The sequence below is a fragment of the Bombyx mandarina genome, chromosome 08 (assembly GCF_030267445.1).
Source record: "Bombyx mandarina strain Sakado chromosome 08, ASM3026744v2".
Taxonomy (NCBI): domain Eukaryota; kingdom Metazoa; phylum Arthropoda; class Insecta; order Lepidoptera; family Bombycidae; genus Bombyx; species Bombyx mandarina.
Window position 1 is genome coordinate 6,829,195 of NC_143215.1, and position 24,701 is coordinate 6,853,895.

General features: G+C 38.2%; 2 protein-coding genes across 6 annotated transcripts in view; one reads left to right on the forward strand and one right to left on the reverse strand.

Annotated features, from left to right (window-relative positions):
- On the forward strand, window positions 1–15,172 carry Chro (chromodomain-containing protein chromator). 4 transcript variants are annotated; one of them, XM_028186981.2, is made up of 21 exons: window positions 1–147; window positions 562–659; window positions 738–871; window positions 1,395–1,589; window positions 2,233–2,322; window positions 2,533–2,640; window positions 3,205–3,392; window positions 3,791–3,923; window positions 5,718–5,797; window positions 6,524–6,666; window positions 7,154–7,303; window positions 7,947–8,065; window positions 8,886–8,942; window positions 9,391–9,546; window positions 9,954–10,088; window positions 10,223–10,441; window positions 10,920–11,009; window positions 11,288–11,428; window positions 12,282–12,404; window positions 12,906–13,056; window positions 13,397–15,172. In XM_028186981.2, the coding sequence occupies exons 2-21, from the start codon at window positions 572–574 to the stop codon at window positions 13,504–13,506; spliced, it is 2,610 nt and encodes an 869-aa protein (XP_028042782.1). In that variant the 5' UTR covers window positions 1–147; window positions 562–571; the 3' UTR covers window positions 13,507–15,172. The 4 variants fall into 4 exon arrangements, with proteins under 4 accessions (XP_028042782.1, XP_028042784.1, XP_028042785.1 ...); XM_028186983.2 differs by having other exon boundaries at window positions 5,748–5,797; XM_028186984.2 differs by having other exon boundaries at window positions 1,395–1,553.
- Window positions 15,159–24,701, reverse strand: part of LOC114252581 (sodium channel protein Nach) — a 19,957-nt gene continuing 10,414 nt past the window's right edge. The window contains exons 5-8 of one of the 2 annotated variants that reach the window (XM_089729118.1): window positions 17,215–17,388; window positions 16,679–16,943; window positions 15,911–16,109; window positions 15,159–15,559 (exon numbers count right to left, since the gene is read on the reverse strand). In XM_089729118.1, coding sequence (XP_089585244.1) covers window positions 15,282–15,559; window positions 15,911–16,109; window positions 16,679–16,943; window positions 17,215–17,388 — 916 coding nt within the window. In that variant the 3' untranslated portion in view covers window positions 15,159–15,281. The other variant, XR_016323403.1, reaches the window with a different exon arrangement.

The window sequence follows — 24,701 nt, forward strand, 5'->3', positions numbered from 1 at the left end:
AAACGTGCGTTGTCGGCTAATCACTAGATGGCGTAGCGTATGTGTCGGTGAAAGGGTTTTTTTGGTCATTGAATTTTCAATTCTTGGTGTGATTTGTAGCATTTCGCGTTGCCTGTGAAGATTATTTTTGTGAAATTGTTTTGGTAGGTAGGTAATGTTGTGACATTTCATTAAATAAAAAGTAAAAGGTTACAAAAATCTTGTATTAAGTGTGTACGCGATTAAAATATTTATTTTTTCATTGGTTAAAATTTGTGTAAATCGAAACATAATCATCTACCCAAAACGATAAGTGGTGAAGAAATGAAAACTAGATAAATCAAATACAATAATTTGTCCAATACAAAAGTGTCTCTCTGTGTTTTTAGAACTAGTGAAGAATATTAAAAATGAACTATGTGACAATATTAAACTAGACATTCAATGTTCTGTTAAAACTTGAAAGCGTGGCTTTTAATCTATTATGAATGAGTTGGCGGGAATTACTATTTACCGGCAAGCAAGGTTATGATGTAAGGAAAAGCTACTAAAAGATAAGATGAAATAAGTTTTGATTTGCAGATTTTAAAAAATGACATCTATGGAAGAGAGTGAAACTCCTGAAGAGGTGATACCTGGAAATCCAGATGAACTTGCCAAAAATCCTACTGCACTTAAAGGTGAGATAAATACAGATTATGAAGTTTATGTTCATTTCAAACACAAAACTAATTTAAATAATGCTGAAACTTTTGTAGATGCTCATGAACAAATGGCAGCACTAGATATTCTGGTCTGTGGGCAGTGTCACTCTGCATTCCATTTTGTAGAAGAGTTTAAAGAACATAAAGAAGGTACCAATTGTTCAGGAAAGTCCCCAGTAAGGGATAGTGTGAGTATACAATTGTATTTTAAATTTTTCAATTGAAAACCTAACACTACTACAATACACTGCTTAATATTGCAACTAAAATGTTGTAAGTATTATTGACATAACTATAGATACAAAAGATCATCTCCACTTAATCCCCACTAAAAAGTAAAAATAAACACTTATATCTTAAAACTGTATTAGCTATTACACCTCTATGAAGTCTGATGAGAAATCCATTTACCTAGTGCACATGGTAAAGTGTTTATCTACCTTACTACTTAGGTCTGTTATTGAGAGTCATCTGTCTCAGATTGGATGGTTTATTGGAGTATCTTGTAAAAAAAATCCAACCTAAATAGAGGTGAGTTGAAGAGGAGTTAAGTTGCAGACAATGGCCTATTTATCATTATCATAAATATTTTCTACAAAATATGTATGTACAAAACATTTTCTACCAAATATGTATGATAAGTAATTGAAAACAATATTTCTTGCTAATTGTTTAAATTATGTCATTAGTCAATAAACTAAATTTCCACAGAATGAAAGTAAGGCACAGGTGTGGGCATTCCTGTTATGGAAATGTTCTTCTGCTCGAGAAGGCTCCGCTGTTAGCACAGACAACAGCTGGAAGCTGTATCAGCAGTGGTGCCGGATGCCAGAAGCACAACGTAATGCCTGGATCACAGCTGGACAGAATGTACAGTCACTATCTAAATATGCACATGCTAAAGTCGTAAGTCTGCTTTTTAATGTTCTGGTTTTTTTGTTGGTTAAGGCAGACAACCGAACTAATGGAAAGTGTTTACTGTCACTGTGATAAGATTTTTAGTTAGTTTACTTTAACATTAATTTAATATTATTGCCTTTGTTATATTATTTTACATTTCAAAGTTTTCATCTTGTTTGACACACTATGTTGTTAACTTCTAAATTTGTCTAATAAAAACTTACTGAATAGGTAATTAGCAACATAAAAGTGAATTATTAAATCAAAGACATAATTCACATAAACATTGAATTTTGTTGGAAAGAAATTAACAAATTATGACATCAACATTCACTGTTCTACTTTCAATAAGTTTAAACACATTCATGTCACCTTGTCAGCCAATAATAAATATTATTTGGGATTAAATGTTTCTTGATACTAAATAAAAATTATTATTTTTTTAAATATATTAGGAAAATGATCAATAATTAAGTCACTTTCCACATCATTTCGTTTTAAATCCAATTATTGAACACACCTTAATATCACAACAATGTCTGAACACAAAATTCAGATAAAACAATAAAAATAAATGAAGTTGCTTGGAAATACATCAATCTCTTCAAAATAAAAATAAATTTCAATAATCTGCATATATTTTTCACAGATGGAGTTGAAAGTAGAGGACCAACAGGTACCTGTAACACCTGGCCATGAAATAAAGAAACGAGGTAGACCAAAAAAAATACTCAAGCAGGTAAGTACACACTTCAATCTGATATAAAGATTACTATAAACACACACTAGTATATAATGTAGACTCTTCATAAGAAATATATACTGCAAAGTGATTTGACTTTTTCAGTTTATATCATTAATTATACATTGATGTAATTCATAATTCTTTGAAAAAACCAAATGCCCCGATTGTGTGCGACAATTAACTTAAAATGACTCAAATTTTCAGGATGACATGGAAGCTGTACCATCCGGAGAAGAAAGTGAAGAAACCAAAAGTCATTTAACACCGAAGATTACTCACAAAACACCTCTGGCAACAAATATAAAGTCAAAGGTATAATTGATATCCACAAAAAAATTTTATATGTATTTTATTAGATCATTGCTGTCTATGCCAAATTTTGGTATTGATTTTTTACTGGTTAAACCAGGCTGGAGTTTGGTCTGATTGCTACCATACTTCGTAGGATCGCCTGCTAGGCCAACCTAAAAAAATTCTGACAACTTCATCAAAATTGGTCTGCTTATGGGGAACATACACATAGACATAATTTAAGTAATATATTTAGTTAAACAGTAATATGTCAGTAGAAATCTTATAAAACTAACGTAACGTCAGTAACAGTACACTGTGATGCTTAGGTGGATGTTTTATAGAAAACTATATTAGTATATACAGATTCTATTTTAATGAAACGCAAAGCTTTTTGCTAACGTCGATTTTACTATTAGCATATTCAGAATTTTAAGAAATTTCAATTCATTAGGAATAAACACCAATGAACTAATAACGATACATCGCGTATCCTTATCGGACACGCATTGTTTCCTATAGTTTGATGATCATTAACTCTATTATTTGTAACGAAGTGTAAGATGAATGAATTTTGGTTTGTAGGATCTAAACGACTCCGTGCGTAACGCCCAAGAGCGCGTGCCTCCCGAGGAGCGCATCGCGCGGCGCACGGAGCGGCAGGGCGACCCGGCGGAGGCTGGAGAGTACGTTGTCGAGAAAATACTCGCCAAACGGTTCAACCCTCGTCGCAAGCAGTATGAATACCTCCTCAAGTGGGAGGGATATCCTCAGTAAGAATTATAAAGCACTTAATTTAATCAATTTAAATTCTTTCAATTTCATTCTCCTCCTGCATGAGGTCTACATGTGACCAGAATCCATGTTATTCTTCTTGCCTTCATCCCGACAAATATGGGTCAGTACCCGTGTTATGGATGCCTTTGTTGAAATCTTCAATCAATTATTCGCCTTATGTGTATGTTATATGTACTTGGCATGTAATTCAGGATAAAAATAATGAGAAGGTATAAGATTAAAAGCAATAGAAGGAAATTATTACAAAAGGCAGAAGATTGAAAAGTTGATAAATGAAAGATAGTAATACTCAGACAAACTACAATGTTATATGAAATCCTGTCATGGCCTTATTAAAATTGATCATTATTGTTAAAAATATTTATATTCTTAGTGACCAAAATACATGGGAGCCGGTAGAGAATATGGAGACTTGTAAACATTTGCTAGAAGCATTTGAGAAGCAGTTAGCTCGTCAAAAAGAGCTCAAAGCATTACGTGCCCAACAACAACAGCATCCCGTACAGGTAAGCTCTTGAATTTGAAAAAGGATATATTAACATGTTTGACTTACCATCAATCAGGGTAACTTAAGCTTTCCGTTTAACATTAGCCCACTTACTCACTTTTTACATATTAATTTTTTTATTTCCAAACGGGATACATTTTACCATAGACTTTGAAAGGACAATGCCCAAAAGTGGGCCAACTTTATGTCAAAACTATTTGTACTTGAAAAACTATGCCTTATTTTTTCACGTTGTTTAGTTTATGTATCAACATTTCTTTCAACCTGGCATTGTTTTCCAAAAAAATAAATTACTTATTTGATAACATCCCAAAACTATCCATGCCATAGTTTTTAAATTCGCCAATAGGCAAAGGGCTTAGCCCACAGTAATCCACACAATAATCGCTCTCATAATTATTTACAGTATTAAATAAGTTAATTGTGGTTAATGTTGCTAGAAATAAGCCCTTACGTACATTTTATTATTATGATATCCTCATAATAATAATAAAATGAAATGAAAATCCAGAAGCCGGCAACGATATTGTTGTTGTTGTTTTTAAATTCACCAATAAGCAGGCAAAGAGCGTAGCCTATACAGCCTAGTCTGTCGAAGTTATATGTTTTTTATGTCAATAAAAAGCCGGTGTATCTCTTTTTATTGCTTTTTGGGAGTTTTGACGTCAACTCGACGAATACCACATTGACTAAGCTTGAGTTTACGCAGACCTTTTATACACAATATTACAAATACAAATAATACAAATTACACAATAAATTATTAAAAAAACATTAAAATAAAAATTCAAGTGCCGCTTCACTCGGGTTGCTGCCAAAACTCTAATCATATATAATAAGAATAGAGTAATGGTAGGCCATTGATATTTTTACTAATGGAATCATTAATTTCTAATAATATTAAATAATTCATGGTTTTAAGTAACAATTATTGTTATAATATATAAATATTGAATTGAACAAAAATAAACTAAGAAGCCTGTGAATTATAAGCATTAGCTATTTTTTTTTAATTTGTTTGACAGCATATAGGTTTGCTATAAGGCTGTATGGGCTAAGCCCTTTGCCTATTGGCGAATTTAAAAACTATGGCATGGATAGTTTTGGGATGTTATCAAATAAGTAATTTATTTTTTTGGAAAACAATGCCAGGTTGAAAGAAATGTTGATACATAAACTAAACAACGTGAAAAAATAAGGCATAGTTTTTCAAGTACAAATAGTTTTGACATAAAGTTGGCCCACTTTTGGGCATTGTCCTTTAAAGATAATTTTTTTGGTAAACAGCTGTCATAAGATGGCGACCTAATTTATTTATTTATAACAGAAGATCCAATGCTATCTTAAGACTTTAAATGTAAAAATACTTCAAAATTATATTGCCAGTTCTTATACTGGCAAAATTACCCTGTTCTTAATATAATATTGGCCCACAATTTTTTTGTAAATTTTGTGAGATTTGCACTCTATGCTCATGCAAAATCATTTAAATTTCAATTGTAAAAACGTTTAAAACCCACGGAAAATCCATATTTTTTATTAATATCCAGTAAAACTGAGACAATACATGGAAAATTGTTCACATGGCGAGACAAAGTTACCCCGATAGACGTTATGTGGTTCAAACAGTGAAACAAAACATTCTAATCTATGATAAATGAATAGGCTAAAATCGAAAATGTTTGCTTTCAAATGTCAAATTGTAGCACACATGTACTGCTGCAATTCTTTTATAAATTGCTAATTTATAAAAAAATCTTTATATAAAAAATGGTTTTCGTTGACAAACTAGGTGAAACAGACAAACACACCTTTGCCACAGGTTGTGAAGCAGGTTATAAAGAAAACAGAGAGTCCAGTCACACCTTCAGGGTAAGTTTATTGTTGTAAACAGTCAGAATTTCAACTTACATATCGAAATAAATTGAGAATTTTTGAAAACTCATGCTTTGTGACATCCCCTAATTTGTGAATATTAATTAAAGTGTATTCAAATGTTATCATGTTCACAATACCTTGATATTTGATAATTTATAAAGTTCAAATTTTCAACTTAATATAATATAAAATCAAGCTTATTAAAACAAGCCATGTTGTAAGCTGGCATGAGCTGCCCTTTTCTGTGGCTATTTTTGCAAAAAAGCAATTCTTCAAACAAGAATTGAATTTTTACCTCATGTCTTGAGGTAGATAATGAATTTTCCTCTTCTTTCTTCCAATTAATGGCATCAATAAGTTTCAGTAATGGCCTAACATAGTTCTAGTCATAGCTGACTAGTTTATATCATAATTGATACATAACGACACTTGAAAGGCAAACGTGACTAAGCGAGAATGCGTGAACTTTACAGTAGACTAATTAAAGTTGAAATACCTGAAAAAAAAATTCTATTTTAACGAATCTAGCTGTAGGATTGAAATGATTTTATAGACCTAGAAATATATTTTCTTTGCTCATCGAATATGGTTATTGCCTATCATTTATGTATAAAGCAGTTATTGTCGCTTAGTCACGTTTGCCTTTCAAGCGTCGATAGTTAAAAAGTATATAAAAGCATTAATTATTGTAAAACTATAGAAATGTAATTTACCATAAAGGCGCTTACAACGTACGAGCAAAGTTCGTGCACTAGATCAAGTGAAGGCGTGGTGCGGTGTAGAGGATGGCGAACCGATGTCCAAGAAAGTCAAGAGGGAGATGTCCAGCGAAGACGAAGACTTCTCGGATCTTGAATCAAAACGTATGTAGCATTGAGGCTTCGCTCTGAATACTGGTGGTTTACTGTTTATAGGGCGTATTGTAAGCCCGCTCGGGTAGTTGCCACCATCCTGCTTATTTCTGCTGCGAAGCCGTAATGCGTTCCAGTTTGAAAGGTGGAGCAGTCGTTGTACTGTAAAAGCTGACACTTAGAATAGAACTTATTTATCAAGATCTTATGAAACAAAATTGAACTCTGATTCTTACAAAAAAAATACAACAGACAGCGTTACTCTCGGACTCTCTATAACAAATATAAGCGAATATAAATCTACAAGATGCTATAATAATATACAGTAACAGCAAAAATATCCGACTGTGATATTATTGGAGAAAGTGAGAGCGCTCGGTGAAAGATAATAATAGCCCCTATTAAAATTTTGAAAACTACTCTGTTTATCCTTGCCAAGGTGGAGCTTTGATTGTATTTTTTTTTGTTTTGTAAAATTTAAACACGTAATTAATTGTAGATGAGAAGAAGATAGTGAATGGACAATCTTCACCAAAGTCAACGTTAGACCCTGAGCTGGTAAAATCGCTCGGTCTGGGCGGGAAGGGTATGCCGAACATCAAGGGGGTTATTAAAGTTGACCCTAAACATATGCCTAATCTTTCTACAGGTTAGTAATAAAAATACAAAACTGCGTATCGAGTTGCAAGCGCGGTGTTGCCATGTTGATATGCTCTTTTTCCCCCGAGAACGATCAGAGCCGCTTATAGTATGCGTGCGCGGTTATCGGAGCTCAAACACATCACGAATAGAGAGAGAATACCTTCATATATACCGTAACAACTGCGTGTGTAGACATTTATGTTACAGTTTTATAATAATGAACATTATATATACTGTAACAGGGTGAGGGGTTTAATCCATGGGCCTATTTAAATTTGAATTTTTTTGGCGGGCCGCACATAATTAACGTCACTTTACTTATAATAAATATTAGAATAAAAATTATAAAACCAAAAAAGAAGTAAAGATTTCATTTCATGTATGTACTTAATGCAAGATAAAAACAAACAAGGAAAGAACAAAAGCGAATTGGTTTTTTTTTATTGCCCTTGTAGGCAGACGAGCATACGGCCCACCTGATGGTGAGTGGTTACCGTTGCCCATGGACCTCGGTAATGCCAGGGGCAGAGCCAAGCTGCTGCCTATCGCGATGGGAGAAAGTCGATAAAATAAATTCAATTTTAAAAATGTTTGGCGGGCCGCGTGTTGGTCATACTTGCACTATAATAAAATAACTTATTTCGTTTTAGGAGTATACATAATGTCCAAAAGCTCAGGGATTATGAAGATTGATTCTCCAGGAAAATTAGGACCAGGTCTTAATATTGACCAGGATGCTATTAGAAAACAGATAATGGCTGCAAAACAGGTGGTTATTGACTTATTATTAAAGACAAATTTTAAACGTTTTTAAAACTACCGAAAGCACGGATTTTAGCGACTAGCAAAAAAATATTCCATAAATGGATGTCATTGAACCAAATGTTGTTGAAACATTGGTATTATACTGATGACACATCTTTATCATTTTTATTTAATTTGAATGATGATGATTAATGAAACCGTTAAAGTGAATAATCATTTCGTCAAACCACGATTAAGGTTGTATTCACTGGTACAACAAATACATATTATACTATATTTATACTGGTATACATATATTTTTTACTGGTGGTAGGTAGGACCTCTTGTGAGTCCGCACGGGTAGGTACCACCACCCTACCTATTTCTGCAAATGAGTATGTTCTGTCTTTTCTAAATGTCAACGGACAACCTCGGTTTTCTCGCAGTTTGTAAAGTATTCGAAACGTCGGAAATAATATAAGGATAATAAAAAATGCGAGATTAAACTGTAGTAGTAGTAGTTTTAATTATATCTATAACTCGCGAAACCCGAAGGTTTTAAATACCGAATGTTAGTAATTCTTTTTTTTAACGGTTTTTTCCCCCTACCTATACTCGGGGGGGGGGGGGGACTGGTAGCCTGAAGGGCTATTTCAGCTACGCCCGGACTGGTAGGTGAGCTCACGGGTTCAACCTGAGAGAATTTGCTAACACTAGCCCTAGCAAGAGCAGTGCTTCGGAGAATCTACCACCGGATCGGAATCGCGACCCTCTGAGAAAATCCGGCGAGAAACTCAGTAGGCTAAACAGTTTTTTTGAAACCCAATACTTTTTATAACTTACAGAAAGTGGAGGAAACCAAAAAAATTTCATCATCACCCCGTCCACCAATACCGTCACAGGTAATATTATTTGGAATATATAGAATAGCTTTTATTTTAATTGAATATTAAAATAAATAAACTTTGGGGAACATCATAAATTTTATTTTCTGCTATTTTATTAAATTCGTACGTACAGACACAATAAAACCAAAATTAGAATAATGCATATATTATAAACATTGTGGAACGGAAAATGATACAATAATTAATAAAATAGCATATAATATATATACATAGAATATTGTAAAGTGCGAAATTTTCATAGTATACTGAATAGTTGCTGTAGAAAAAAACTCGGAATAAATCTTCAAACCCGAAATAAACAGAAAACATTATTCATTTATATAGTTAAAAAGTAAAAGTAACTTCTCACTTATACACACTTTTGACAACTATTATAATCGAACTTATATTTCTGGTAATTTCTTTATTATAGATTATATAATATGTAAAATTTATTTTCTAGATAAAGAAAACATTTACCTCGGGAGGTCAGCAAGTTACAGAAAAAACAATAATAACACCATCAGGACAAAAGATCATTCAGCGCACAATACAGCGTCCAGCTGGAATTAGTTCTGATAAGTCACCTGTAACTATCCTCAATAAGAAACTTGCTCAAGTAAGTCTGAAATTGGTAAAGGGGGCACAGAAAACTTCTATCATTTTGTTGAGACTGAATTTAAAGTCCAATATTTACTAATTAATACTGGTTTAAATAATGTTAAGTAGAATCAAAGTTAATGATTTTGACGTCCTGTGAAATTATTTGGTATTGCAATCAAAATATAAGAGTGGAAGAAAAATTAGTATCATTACGGCAACCAATACACAAAATGTTTGGTTCTGCCCACGGCATTGTTGACGTGAATCAGCGACGTTAAGCATTCTTCAATGCAAAGGCTGTATGATTGCTTTGAGAGCAATAAAAGAGGTCATTTATTTTATTACACAAATGTTATGTCTTTCTTTTATTTTACTGTCTTGAATAATTCCTGAAATTGAAAATAAAAAATAGTCGCGTTTCAGGGGGATAGCTTGCTACGTCGTGGTGGAAGCAGTCGGGGGCGGGGCCGCGGTGGTTACTCTATATCCACAGCAGGTGGAAATATCGTTCGTATCAGAGACAAAGCACCTGTACCAGTATCATTTGATTTTGAACAGGTACATTTTAATATAAAATGTTAAAAATTGCTGTGATCCTTTTGGAATATCAGGAGCTTTAGTTATTTTATCAAATAACAAATTTTCGGCATGCATGTAGTATGTTTCTGAATGAGATTATTTTGACGTTGTAGTCAGATGCGTCGTCGGACACATCGGACGGCATCGAGGACCCGTTCCCGCGCGACCTCGGGCCACTGCCCCCGGACAGTCCGCCGCGGGAGCTGACGTTGTGTCCGCTGACCGGGCGCCGCCTCGCGCGCGCAGAGGGCGAGCCCACGCCGCCGCCCACTCCGCCCCCTGCGCCCCTCACTCCGCCGCCGACATCCGCGCCCGCCACGCTACTCATGAAGGTACCGCTACTGACACCACTTCTACCATAATATTACTTGCATCTCAGAACAATTACTATTGCAATTTTTTATTGTTTTTTTTTTGTGATTACATTTTTACAGACACATATATAGTCTTAACTTAAGCAAACGATTCGTTATGAAGTTTCATCATTTGAGAGAAATCGATAGCTCACTCAAAAGGAAAATTTTATGCATAAAAATATGGTTCAGAGTTCACGTCGTCACTCATGTCTACAGTATAGCAAAAATATGTAAAACTCATCCCGAATTACATTATAAAAGAGGGGAAAAACAGTAAAAAATAAATTTAAGCGCATTTTAATAATTCCTTCATTGAGCATGAACTTAAAAAGAACATTGTTCGCAACGCAACGCACAAAGACATATTGAGTTTAATGCATTACAAGATATATTTTTTTAAATTTGTTATCGTCTAATACTGCCTTAGTAAGAGATAACCAAAAATATTTGACAGGTTGAAATGTCACCTGGAGGAACTACGGGGATGCTCGTACAAGGTGAGGGCGCTCAACCGTCTCTACCAGTACTCACAGACGACGACGGCGTAAGTACAACAACTATATTATACAATAAAAGTTTGAAGGGTAATAAAATTAAACACTCCATTCAAAATCATTCGAATCAACTATGGTCTTAAGCTCACGGACTCGTGCAAGAACTGGGTCTTAAGTTTTTTATCGTGCATACCATAAGAAGGTGCTAATGAGTTTTGTAAATAAAAATAATAACATATTTTATGCAAAAAATATTTTATGATAATTTGTTAATTTTTTTTATATTAACTAACTAATAATGCTGACAAACATGTTCTCATTTTACCAGACTGAAGTGAAAGTAGAAGCTAGTGCAGTGAAACAACTTTTAGAAGAAGGTGTTGGTGTCGATGAAAGTGAAGAAGTTGGGTTATTAGACGCGGGACACGCGCCTATCATGATTCGGGGAGAGGATGGTGTGCTGTACCAGGTAATTAATTATATGAATAACAAAAATATAAAGTTTCCGTACCTGAGCAATATAGTGCTAGAGGGTTTTTTTGCTTAGAAGGCTGAACGAGCACACGACTATTTGGTTTTAAGTGGGTACCACAGCCCATAGACATCAACAACGTAGATGCCGCCACCCACCTTGAAGCATGAATTCTGAATCTCCTCAGTTTTTGAGTATAACGGCTGCCTCAGCCATCAAACTGAAACGAATTAGTACTTCACATACAGTGGTGGTACAGATACAGTGGTGGCATCTACCCGTGTGGGCTCACCGTGCTACAAGTAATTGCGAAAAGTTGTGATTTTTGTGGGTCTCATTTTTATTACACGAATTCCTTCAGCACGGAAGACATTCGTGAACATTTCTTAAGTACAAATTTCGTTAGAAAAATTGGTACATGCCTGCGAAATTCAAACACCGGCACAGTTATATTCCTCGGTACGAATGCACCAGGCGTCTTATACTTTAAGCTACGACAACTTTAAAAGATTTTTATAGGTTTGATATTTAAAAGGAAATTAAATAATTCTTTAAAGTTTTTACTACATTATTTCGTATCCTCATTGCTTACACGTGTCACTGATCAAATCAGGTGTAATGTGATTAGACATGCTGTCGTGACATTTACACTATAATTGAAATTAGCCGGTGTCATCGTATGAAATGAGGACAATTCTGAGAGAAACCTACACCACCGTGCTGGTCTGTCTGTAAATGCCCAAAGTGTAGCATATTTTTGTCAATGAGTAATAATGGAATCAAGATTTTGAAAATAAACAAGACTGGCAACTCTTAAAATATTTAATGCTCACGTTTTGTCAAATGACAGGTGGCTGGTGAAAACGAGGCTGGGCAAACGTTATTGGTGGCTGCGGAAGGCGTCGAGGGTGCAGTGGAGGGAGCCGTCGAGGGTGAAGGTGACGTCATGTACGTTACTAGAGAAGATGGACAGGTATGTAATATTTGTACAATCGTATGACACATATCCAACATGAGTATCACTACATAGTATACACAATAGCACAAAGTCGATTTCTCTGTCCATATATCCCTATGTATGCTTAAATCTGTAAAACTAAGCAACGGATTTTGATGCGGTTTTTTTTTAATAGATAGAGTGATTGAAGAGGAAGGTTCATAATATGTATAATAACATCCATTAAATAGTGCAGAAATCAATCAATAAATTACAGTTTCCGAAGCGAAGCGAGGGCGGGTCGCTAGTTTGACTATAAAAATAAGATACAGTTTAGATATAGTGGACATGTGCTGCACATGCATTACATGGGAATAAAAACAATTGCATTATTTTGTGCATTAATTCAAAATTGTATTAATTTGTATACTAATGTTACGTACTATCCAAAATAAGCTCAAGCAGTCTCCATTTCTACGTAATTCGGAGGATTTCCCTGCAGCATACTGAATGATGGTTCGGTTGCCCTTTATGCAGGATGTACTGGCGATCGACGGGTCGGGCCTGGCGCAGCTGGTGCCGAGCGACGGTCCGCTGCAGCAGGTCGCGGTGCAGGTCGAGGGCGAGCCCGGCGAGGACGCCACGCAAGTCGTCGCGCAGCTGCTGCAGACTGACCTACCCAGTCCCGGTATAAACACTACTCCACCACTCTAGTACATGTCGATGGTGATACTGTAATGCTAATTGCATTTTGATATACGGTTGTAATTCATTGATTAACATTGAAAATTAAGCTTGATTGTCAAAATTAAATACGATCTTATGATCAAAGAGAACTTCCTATTCAATGCTATTATGATTTCAATATCACCAAGACACAATTTATGTTCCTTGAAACGAGGTTTTAAGTTTTTGAGTTAAGCAGAGACATGACTCCGCCCCGAGCATTCAAGATGTCCGCGCGTGAAATGCTTTATAGTCGTTATTCTTTAAAATTGTAATGACTATATCAAATGTTTTTTGCGTAGGTGGAACGCGGCGAGTCGTCTTATTGTTGCCCGACGGTACGCTCACAGTGACAGAGCTCGACAAGGAACAGTACGAATCTATTACAGAAGCAGGCAAAGCACAAGAATAACATTATGTAGCCATTGACAATGATATTCCATATATCAAAAGTGATGTCTTAACTGTGGACCGAACATTATTGAATTGTTTCAATTAAACAAAAGTGACTGATACATCTCTGATTTAGAGTAAGTGGAAAAGGATGATACTATTTTTTTTAATTGCCTTGAAATGGTTCATAGTAAATGTTTGTTTTTACTCAATCTAGGCACATCTTGTCATATTAAATATAGAAGTTGAGTATTTAAATGATAGCACTTAGCTTAAACTTAAATAAGAGTGGTATTGTAGGATGATATTTGGTTGTTTGCATTGCAGTTTGTAACTCAAAAATTTATTTGTGAGTTGCATACTGGGATGGTCATCATTAGAATTTGTTGACAGTGCAGGTACATTAAATTGCAAATGAAGTGTTTTCAGGAAAATGACATCTAAATCTAGTAACAAGTTGTATAAGATTTTTGAGGATTCTAGTAAAAGTTTATGAAAATAAATTAGATATCGTTTGATTAAATGATGAAGCCTCCAAAAATTACATTTGCCTGAAAGAAAATATGCGTCTTGCCTATCAGTCGGTAAAAAACTATCCGGCTTATTAAGAAGGCCTTTGTGCGAATGTGATTAAAATTTCGACCTCATGGCACAAGCTGGTGGCATTCAAAAGATATATTTTGCCCTTTCATGCCCTTTTAACACCAGATGTGTCAATAGTTTGTCCATTGATCTTTCCTATCTATCAGAAGGAGTCTGTCTATCAAAAGGAGCTCTACGCCATAACAAGTTCTAAACTGCCTCGAGTAGTGATTCTCTAGAATCACTACTCGAGGCAGTTAAATAACGGAATCTATTCCGTTATTTCGCAATAATGAGCATAACTTAAAACATAATTTCAGTACTATTTGTCCATAAGCAACGACAATTTGACACGATGATGTGATGCTTTGAAATGGAAAATGAAATCAATATCAATATTAATTCATTAGATATTGTTAAGCTGCAGTGAATGTCTGTAGCAAAATAATTATGTCAGTCAATGTAGGTTAATGAAACTGAGGAAGACTGTGTCTAGCTGGTATTTTTAAATTGAAAAGAGGAACAAAATGAAAAACATTGTTTTATATAATATGTTGTTTGCCTTCGTTAAATATAAACAAAAAATGTTTATCTATTTTGAATTTAATTTAAAAAAGGCTTAATAGTATCCATACTACCAGTTCGCATAAAGTTATTACATCTTTGGTAAATCATCGAATTCATTAGGGTTTCTATGATGACGTTAATATTGATGGGGCCGTAAACTTGCAAACTATCCGTTCATATCAACAAAAAATACATTGTAAATAATCATATTCATCATTAGAGATCAGGCTAGTGTAATTGTAAGTTAGTTTTAAGGAGCTTGTGCAAGTTAAGAAAAATGCATACTTTGTAAAAAAAAACAATAAAATCTATTCAAATAAATATTACTAATATATGGAAGCTGCAGGCTTTTTAAAGATTTATAAATAGTAAAGTTATTTAAGCATTAATCAAGACGTAATTACAGGGGAACCTTTTGCATTATCACAAAGATAAAATGACTTGCATAAGCTTTTATTTTTAGTTTATTTTTGTAATTACATATATCATAATATTATTTTGTATGATAATTAAAATAAAATATATATGAAACAAAACTTTATTTTAATACAACTGTTTTTATATGACTTCAGCAAACCATAAAAATTTCGTGCATTTCTAGGTTTAGGTGGAAATTTCAAAACTTTAAATAGGTAAATCAGCTTTCTACATTTTTTTGGAATAAAAATCGCGTGATGTCAATTTACTAGTGCTTCTCAAAGATCTCGTTGTGTAGTAAGATTTAGATCTAAAATAATTCCACTTCCAATTCGGAGTATATTTATTGTCTTCGAGCCGACGTGTTCCGTATTTCCTGTACCACGGATCGTCTTCTCTCTGGCTGTATATGTCGCAGAAAGGTCTGATCAGCAATATGTATAATAGCTCTACGAAACTAAGGATACTTGCGCCAAGGAATAGACCTCCTGTTCCACCTGTAGACACTGATACATAATAATAAATTATACATGTGTACGTATATTTACTCTACAATCAGAAGAACGAGCTCATGGTCTGCTTCGAGTAAAATGTTTACGGTCGCCCATAGACAACATTAATGCAGTCACCAAATTTGGGACATGAATGAGGTCGAAATCTCAATTGTTATATCGGCTGTCTCACCCTTCAGACCGAAACGCATTACTGCTTCACGATAGAAATAGGCAGGATGGTGGTACCTAATCTAGGCGGACTCGATACTTCATACCACCAGTAGTCAAGCAAAATATAATATTACTATCTAAGTTATGGCGCAGTTTTTTTGGCAATTTTTTGAATACATTTGTAAAACCAACCGACTAGGTCAAGTATTCCTCTTACGACATTCCTCCTGTACCGCTCGGATGGCAACATCGCTAGTTCTATTTCTACAGTGGCATAGTCTTCGGCAGTGGCGTCTTTTAAATCATTAATGACGGAAATCTCTGCTTCTGTACAAGACGGTAAACAATTGCAATACAGACCAGGCCTCGATGACCATGGTGCTTTCAGTACCTGCACACAAAATTTACGAATGTTAGGTTTGTGTTAGGTAGTATGGCCTACGGAAGAACATTCGTACTCTATTTTATTTCGTATTGCAAATGTATCCTAACGATTTTTTTAATGCCTCTAATCGCGAGTTGTAGGCTGACCTACCTGACTACCTGATGATGAGTGGTCCTCGTCACTGCTGGACACAAAACAAGCAAAGCCAGGAACACAGTGTTTCAATTCACAGTTTTATTTACTTTCATTTAAATGGAGGGTGGCGTCATGCTATGCTTATGCTTTTGCCTTCGATGGAAATACAATAGTGCAGAGTCGGTCTCCACCTAGTAGACTCACAGTTTTACAGAGATTTTTTTACTAGAATTAGACTTTTAGTTAGTTTCTTTTAACGCCGTTTATCTTTAATCTGTGTCTGCTTAATGCATTCGTATTAGGTGCTCTTAATGGAAGTTTGGAAAATATCCCATTGATTATTTTCATAATCTAAGATTTAACAGATTCTTGACCTGTATTTACATATTAATTGTATTTATAAATAACTTTAATGACCAACCACAATAATAAATACTCACGGTTAATATGTTGACATAATTATTTAGGCATATAATTCCGCTAACATTGCATTTGAGATGTTCCGGTACATTCGGCATGAAATAATTAGAACAATTACAGAAACGCATTTGGGCGTCTTTTCGGCATTGTACGGTGCACGCTGTATAAGAATAGTGGCGATACACGTCCAAAAAATTTTCATCGTTGTATCGACATTTGCGCTTCTCCGGAGCGATAGAACGGGTCCCAGAATCATTTTCAATATTTCTAAGAGCTATGTACCGTCTGAAAATATTCAAAAATTACACCTATATTGACGATATTAATTCATGAGGTTTGTTCAAATGGAATTTACATATTATCATCATTACTATTTATATTGTTTCATCAATTTCAGTTGTATGTCAAGTTATATTCATATTGTTTAATCCAGATATACCTAATGCATGCGGAAACGCGGGGTATTCCTAACATATTATAATTATTTCTTTATTTAGATAAACAAATAGTTATAAATATAGGTGCTACTTTCAGTACCATAAAATGAAATTAGAACCTGTGAAACATTTCTGGACCCACAATCAATACATCCGATCCAATTGTTGTTAGAGCTGGTACGTCTTCTTCGTTTAGAACGTAAACATTAGCGGGTATTAGGACATTGAACCTCAGCACTCCAGGACCCGTAGTCCTGTTGCTTACCATTCGTAGAAATGGCGGATTCGATTCTCTGAAATTCCAATTGTTCATTGAATTCAATCGGGGTTTAGTTCTATGTTAGTTATCGAAATTGAAATTGATGCCTTAGAGACTCTAATTTTAGTTTCTAAAAGTCTAGGCTCACTGGCTTAACTTAATAGTTACAGTCTATTGCACTTTATGTAACAAAGTATAAGTATAATAACCGGCAAACTTCTTGAGCATTTGTTGACGTAGTGGGGGTAAGTTTGCGCATGGTACACTCACGTGCAAAAACATTACTTACTCTGCGTCATAATGCTATTAAATTATTAAAATCAACATATGTATTTATTTATATATTTATTAGAACATCAACAAAACATATAGGTTAATAATTGTAATAATTTAATCTTGGGGTAAAATAGATATTCCTTCTATTAAGTCAAAACTAGAGCTGTTGCCAGGTCTTGGTTCAGTTAAAGCGAAGCTGGTATTTGTAATTTTTTTTTCGTTATCATAATCTTGACCATCATCATCATCACTGTTTTCATCACCCGAGTCGCTATCATCGTGATGAGTCGACATAGGGCTCATCGGCGTAGTTTACAACTCGGTCGATTCGGTCTTCTTTTTTGTCTATAATTAATTATTTTTTGAAGATATTCGATTCGTAGTAATCGAATGTTACTTTTTTCATTTACCAGCTTCCGATTATTTTCTGTTCTTTTTTCCATCTGAAGCCTTTTTTTTTTTTTTTTTTTTTTTTTTTTTCCATCTGAAGCCTAGCTCTTTCATAATTCGTCGTAAGCTTCGTTCCGAGCCATTAAAATTTATATCTTCTTTAAATTCTTTTTTAAATGCCTTTCTACGGTACGGAGTTTCGCTGCTTGTTATGTAGTTATTATGATTACATCTTTTTATTACAGATTGAACGAAACTATCCATTCCGGTAACTTTCTTCTTCCCTGATCTTTTCTTACCCGGAGTCCGAAACACGGCGAGCAAGCCAGAGCCTTTAGCTTCGTTAATAATGCACCTAACAGTACTCACTGATGTTTTTGTTGCTTCCGAAGTCTGTTTTAATTTTTCCATATCATTCTTCCCCTGTTTTATAATGAAGCAATATACGTCGTACACAAATTTTCTACCCTTTCTTTTAAGTACTACACCAGTTTGTCACGGCATAGTGTATGTTTTATAAAAAATCAACAAACACTCAACAAATAGCAATGGCAACAAAGTCCACAAGCAATTATAACAAATAACTTAACGATTAATAACGATTTACTTTCCACTGTACGCAAGCGTACTTTTGGGAGCAAGCGGAATGAGGGCGCGGTGCGGGACGCAAGGTTCGACTGATCCACCAATAACGCGCTCGATACGATTTCCCCTGCCGTCGCGCCTCACCCTCACCACCAAAGTGACCTAAAATTCGGTTCTGCGCAGTCAAGGTCATTTGCCCAAGAAGTTTGCCGATTACATAACAAAGGATAATTCTGACAGTTTTTTGTAAATTTTTGTAACATATTCGATTAGAAATGCTTGTCATGTTGCTAAATTTTATTAGTGACTTTTATTACGTTATCGGGATTCCATTTCGAATTTATTATACCACATATCTTTTTAATACATATTTTCATATTTTACATTCGGAGTTTGAATAAATCCAGTTGGTTTACCGCGTGTTCGGCATCTTTGTAATACAGAAGAAATTCATAGTCTTCGGGCCATCGAATGTGGAAGATTTGTTTACGAAATTTGAAGATAAAATATATTGTTTATAATAGCCGGCAAACTTCTTGAGCATTTGTTGACGTAGTGGGGGTAAGTTCGCGCATGGTACACTCACGTGCAAAAACATTACTTACTCTGCGTCATAATGCTATTAAATTATTAAAATGAACATATGTATTTATTTAATATTTATTAGAACATCAACAAAACATATAGGTTATAATAATTGTAATAATTTAATCTTGAGGTAAAATAGATATTCCTTCTATTAAGTCAAAACTAGAGCTGTTGCCAGGTCTTTATTCAGTTGAAGCGAAGCTGGTATTTGTAATTTTTTTTCGTTATCATAATCTTGACCATCATCATCAACACTGTTTTCATCACCCGAGTCGCTATCATCGTGATGAGTCGACATAGGGCTCATCGGTGTAGTTTACAACTCGGTCGATTCGGTCTTCTTTTTTGTCCATAATTAATTATTTTTTGAAGATATTCGATTCGTAGTAATCGAATGTTACTTTTTTCAATTACCAGCTTCCGATTATTTTCTGTTCTTTTTTTTCATCTAAAGCCTAGCTCTTTCATAATACGTCGTAAGCTTCATTCCGAGCCATTAAAATTTATATCTTCTTTAAATTTTTCGAAGCCTTTCTACGATACGGAGTTTCGCTGCTTGTTATGTAGTTATTATGATTAGGTACATATTTTTATTACAGATTGAACGAAACTATCCATTCCGGTAACTTTCTTCTTCCCTGATCTTTTCTTACCCGAAGTCTGAAACACGGCGAGCAAGCCAGAGCCTTTAGCTTCCTTAATAATGCACCTAACAGTACTCACTGATGGTTTTGTTACTTCCGAAGTTTGTTTTAATTTTTCCATATCATTCTTCCCCTGTTTTATAATGAAGCAATATACGTCGTACACAATTTTTCTACCCTTTCTTTTGAATACTACGCCAGTTTGTCGCGGCATAGTGTATGTTTTATAAAAAATCAACAAACACTCAACAAATAGCAATGGCCACAAAGTCCACAAGTAATTATAACAAATAATTAACGATTAATAACGATAGACTTTCCACTGTACGCAAGCGTACTTTTGGGAGCAAGCGGAATGAAGGCGCGGTGCGGGGCGCAGGGTTCGACTGATCTACCAATAAAGCGCTCGATACGATTTCCCCTGCCGTCGCGCCTCACCCTCACCACCAAAGTGATCTAAAATTCGGTTCTGCGCAGTCAAGGTCATTTGCTCAAGAAGTTTGCCGGTTACTATACTACAATAATTAATTTACTAATAACCCATTTTTGTGTTGTCCAGCTGGAGCACTGGGTATGAATACTCCAGAGGGTCCCACAAACAAGTTCGAAAAGGAATGGTAGCGAGCGAGGTGCGGACGTATTCTCGTGTGTATGCTTCGGTGGTTGCGGGTGAACTGTCGGCGTCAGTAAAGGCGCACGCGCGGCTTGCCAAAAGGAAAGCCCCCTCGGTCGCTACTCTTTGAATCGCGCTGGGAACCGACAACGAGAGTCCCTGATTGGTCGCGGCGCGCGATCAGACGCGGCTGCCATTCCGATAGAGGCACCCGTCACGTGCGGACGTGCTCATCGTCCACTCGATCGCCCGGTCTTTGTTCGCCCGGCTTTTGTTAGCCCGGCCATTGTTCGCGCGGCCTTTGTTTGTGATACATCTGCCGACCAAGTGTGTTTCCTGGAAGCTTTTATTTGTTTTGTTTTAGTTATTTTTGTGTTCGTGGAACATTTGCCGACAAATTGTTTTCCTGCAAGTATTTATTTGTTTTGTTTCTTTTTGTAATTTCTGTTTTGTTGTGCTTTTTCTTTGTCCTGTAGTAATCGCGCCGCATTGCCACCTGTGTTCAATAGAACCGCTCAGGTCCGAGAAGTTGGGGCCTCGCCGCAAGGCGAGTGTTTCAAGACCCGGGGCCGCCCCACCTGGGTACTCAGCGATCATGGACGCTGTATTCGCGGAATTCCTCCGACTTCGCCACCCATAGCTCGCCTCAGAGTTTCTGGCCTTCAAGGCCAATCACACTGCGAGCCCTCTCGAGGACTCCGCCGCGCTCGCTGCTCCTGCGTCGCCTGTACCTGCGTGCAGAGCTTCTGCATTGAGCACCGCAGCCTCTGTCGTGCCTGCCGCTCCCGTGTCGCCTATACTGGCGAGAAAAGCTGCTGCGTCGTCCGCCGTGACCATCGTTTCAGCTGAGCGATCATCCGCGGCCTCCGTCGCGCCCTCTAAAACACCTACACTTGCTCGTAGGTCGCCTGCACCCGCCTCCTCGTGCTCCGACTCTGACTCGGACATGGAGGTCGACCTCGCCCCCGCCTCATCGACGGATGGATTCACCCTGGTACAGAAGGGTAAGAAGCGTGCCGCGGAGTCTCGAGCTCCCGCGGCCGCTAAAATTAGCAAAGCCGTGAACGCGTCGCGCCCCCGCCCTTAGACTCCCGTTGCGCCCCCAGCCCGTGCCACTCCGTCGCCGCGTCCGGTGGCACAAAATAAAACCCAGACCCCTCCCCCGGTTATCCTTCAGGAGAAGGCAGCTTGGGATCGAGTTTGCCTGGCCCTTAAGGCCAAAAATATAAATTTCACGAATGCCCGTAACCTCGCGAACGGCATTCAAATTAAGGTTCAAACACCCGACGACCATAGGGCCCTCTCTTCTTACCTCCGTAAGGAACGTATAAGTTTCCATACTTATACGCTCCAGGAGGAGCGCGAACTCCGCGTTGTAATACGCGGAATCCCTAAAGAGTTAGATGTAGAGCTCGTCAAGGCCGATCTGTTAGAACAGGGCTTTCCAGTGAATTCTGTGCACCGTATGCACACCGGTCGCGGTAGGGAGCCATATAATATGGTTCTAGTCACCCTCCAGCCTACCCCCGAGGGTAAGAAAATCTTCAACACACAGACCGTCTGTAGGCTCTTCGGTATCGCCATCGAAGCCCCCCATAAAAAAGGCACTCCTAGCCAGTGCCATAACTGTCAATTGTACGGGCACTCTTCCCGTAACTGTCACGCGCGCCCCCGATGTGTTAAGTGTTTGGGCGATCACGCCACGGCCCTCTGCGCTCGCGACCAAAAAACCGCGACGGAACCGCCTAGCTGCGTCCTGTGTCGAACACAGTGTCACCCCGCGAATTACCGTGGTTGCCCCCGAGCCCCAAAATAAATCGCCGCGTCGCCCGCCAAAACCGCCTCCGAGCTTCCGGCCCAGACATCAAAGCCTCGGCACCCTCTGCGTCGCAGGCTAAGCCAGCGTTCGTTCCGGCGGCGGTGCCCAGTGTCTCGGCCTGGGCAAAACCGCTGCCGTACACGAACACGGCTACAACTCCCTCCTCCGCGATTCGTCCCGCCCCCGCGACTCGTCCCTCTCCCGCGACTTGCCCTCCGACCGCGTCCGACAATCTCGCTTTAGCGATCGACTTCTTTCAGTCGATCAACTTTGAGCGCGTTAACGCTTTGGGCGACGCCATTCGCGCTGCCTCCACTGCACAACACTTTATCGCCGTTGTGCAAGAATACGCCGACGTATACGCGTCATTAAATACGTACGTCCTCCCCTCACTCCGCCGGTAATCAATGGCGTATATAAGTAGAATAAAGCCCCTATCCGTAACGATAGGATTTTTTAACGCTTATGGTCTCGCAAATCAACGTGATCAGGTTTCTGACTTTTTGCATGACCATCAAATTGATATCTTTTTAGTGCAGGAGACCCTACTTAAGCCCGCGCGCCGTGACCCTAAAATCGCGAACTATAACATGGTCAGGAACGACAGGCTCTCTGCCCGTGGTGGTGGTACCGTCATTTACTATAGAAGAGCCCTGCATTGCGTCCCGCTCGATCCTCCCGCGCTCGCTAATATCGAAGCATCAGTGTGCCGAATCTCACTGACGGGACACGCGCCGATCGTTATCGCGTCCGTTTATCTTCCACCGGATAAGATCGTTCTAAGCAGTGATATCGAGGCGCTGCTCGGTATGGGGAGCTCTGTCATTCTGGCGGGCGACCTAAATTGTAAACACATCAGGTGGAACTCACACACCACAACCCCGAATGGCAGGCGGCTTGACGCGTTAGTCGATGATCTCGCCTTCGATATCGTCGCTCCGCTAACCCCGACTCACTACCCGCTAAATATCGCGCATCGCCCGGATATACTCGACATAGCGTTATTAAAAAACGTAACTCTGCGCTTACACTCGATCGAAGTAGTTTCAGAGTTAGATTCAGACCACCGTCCCGTCGTTATGAAGCTCGGTCGCGCTCCCGATTCCGTTCCCGTCACGAGGACTGTGGTGGATTGGCACACGCTGGGCATCAGCCTGGCTGAATCTGATCCACCATCGCTCCCGTTTAACCCGGACTCTATCCCGTCTCCTCAGGCTACCGCTGAAGCCATAGACATCTTAACGTCACACATCACCTCGACATTAGATAGGTCATCGAAACAAGTTGTAGCGGAGGATTTCCTTCACCGCTTCAAATTGTCCGACGATATTAGGGAGCTCCTTAGAGCTAAGAACGCCTCGATACGCGCCTACGACAGGTATCCTTCCGCGGAAAATCGTATTTGAATGCGTGCCCTACAACGCGACGTAAAGTCTCGCATCGCCGAAGTCCGAGATGCCATATGGTCTGATTTCTTAGAAGGACTCGCGCCCTCCCAAAGGTCTTACTACCGCTTAGCTCGTACTCTCAAATCGGATACGGTAGTAACTATGCCCCCCCTCGTAGGCCCTTCAGGCCGACTCGCGGCGTTCGATGATGACGAAAAAGCAGAGCTGCTGGCCGATACATTGCAAACCCAGTGCACGCCCAGCACTCAATCCGTGGACCCTGTTCATGTAGAATTAGTAGACAGTGAGGTAGAACGCAGAGCCTCCTTGCCACCATCGGATGCGTTACCACCCGTCACCCCGATAGAAGTTAAAGACTTGATCAAAGACCTACGTCCTCGCAAGGCTCCCGGTTCCGACGGTATATCTAACCGCGTTATTAAACTTCTACCCGTCCAACTCATCGTGATGTTGGCATCTATTTTCAATGCCGCTATGGCGAACCGTATCTTTCCCGCGGTGTGGAAAGAAGCGGACGTTATCGGCATACATAAACCCGGTAAACCAAAAAATCATCCGACGAGCTACCGCCCGATTAGCCTCCTCATGTCTCTAGGCAAACTGTATGAGCGTCTGCTCTACAAACGCCTCAGAGACTTCGTCTCATCCAAGGGCATTCTCATCGATGAACAATTCGGATTCCGTACAAATCACTCATGCGTTCAACAGGTGCACCGCCTCACGGAGCACATTCTTGTGGGGCTTAATCGACCAAAACCGTTATACACGGGAGCTCTCTTCTTCGACGTCGCAAAAGCGTTCGACAAAGTCTGGCACAATGGTTTGATTTTCAAACTACTCAACATGGGCGTGCCGGATAGTCTCGTGCTCATCATACGGGACTTCTTGTCGAACCGCTCTTTTCGATATCGAGTCGAAGGAACCCGCTCCTCCCCACGACCTCTCACAGCTGGAGTCCCGCAAGGCTCTGTCCTCTCACCCCTCCTATTTAGCTTATTCGTCAACGATATTCCCCGGTCGCCG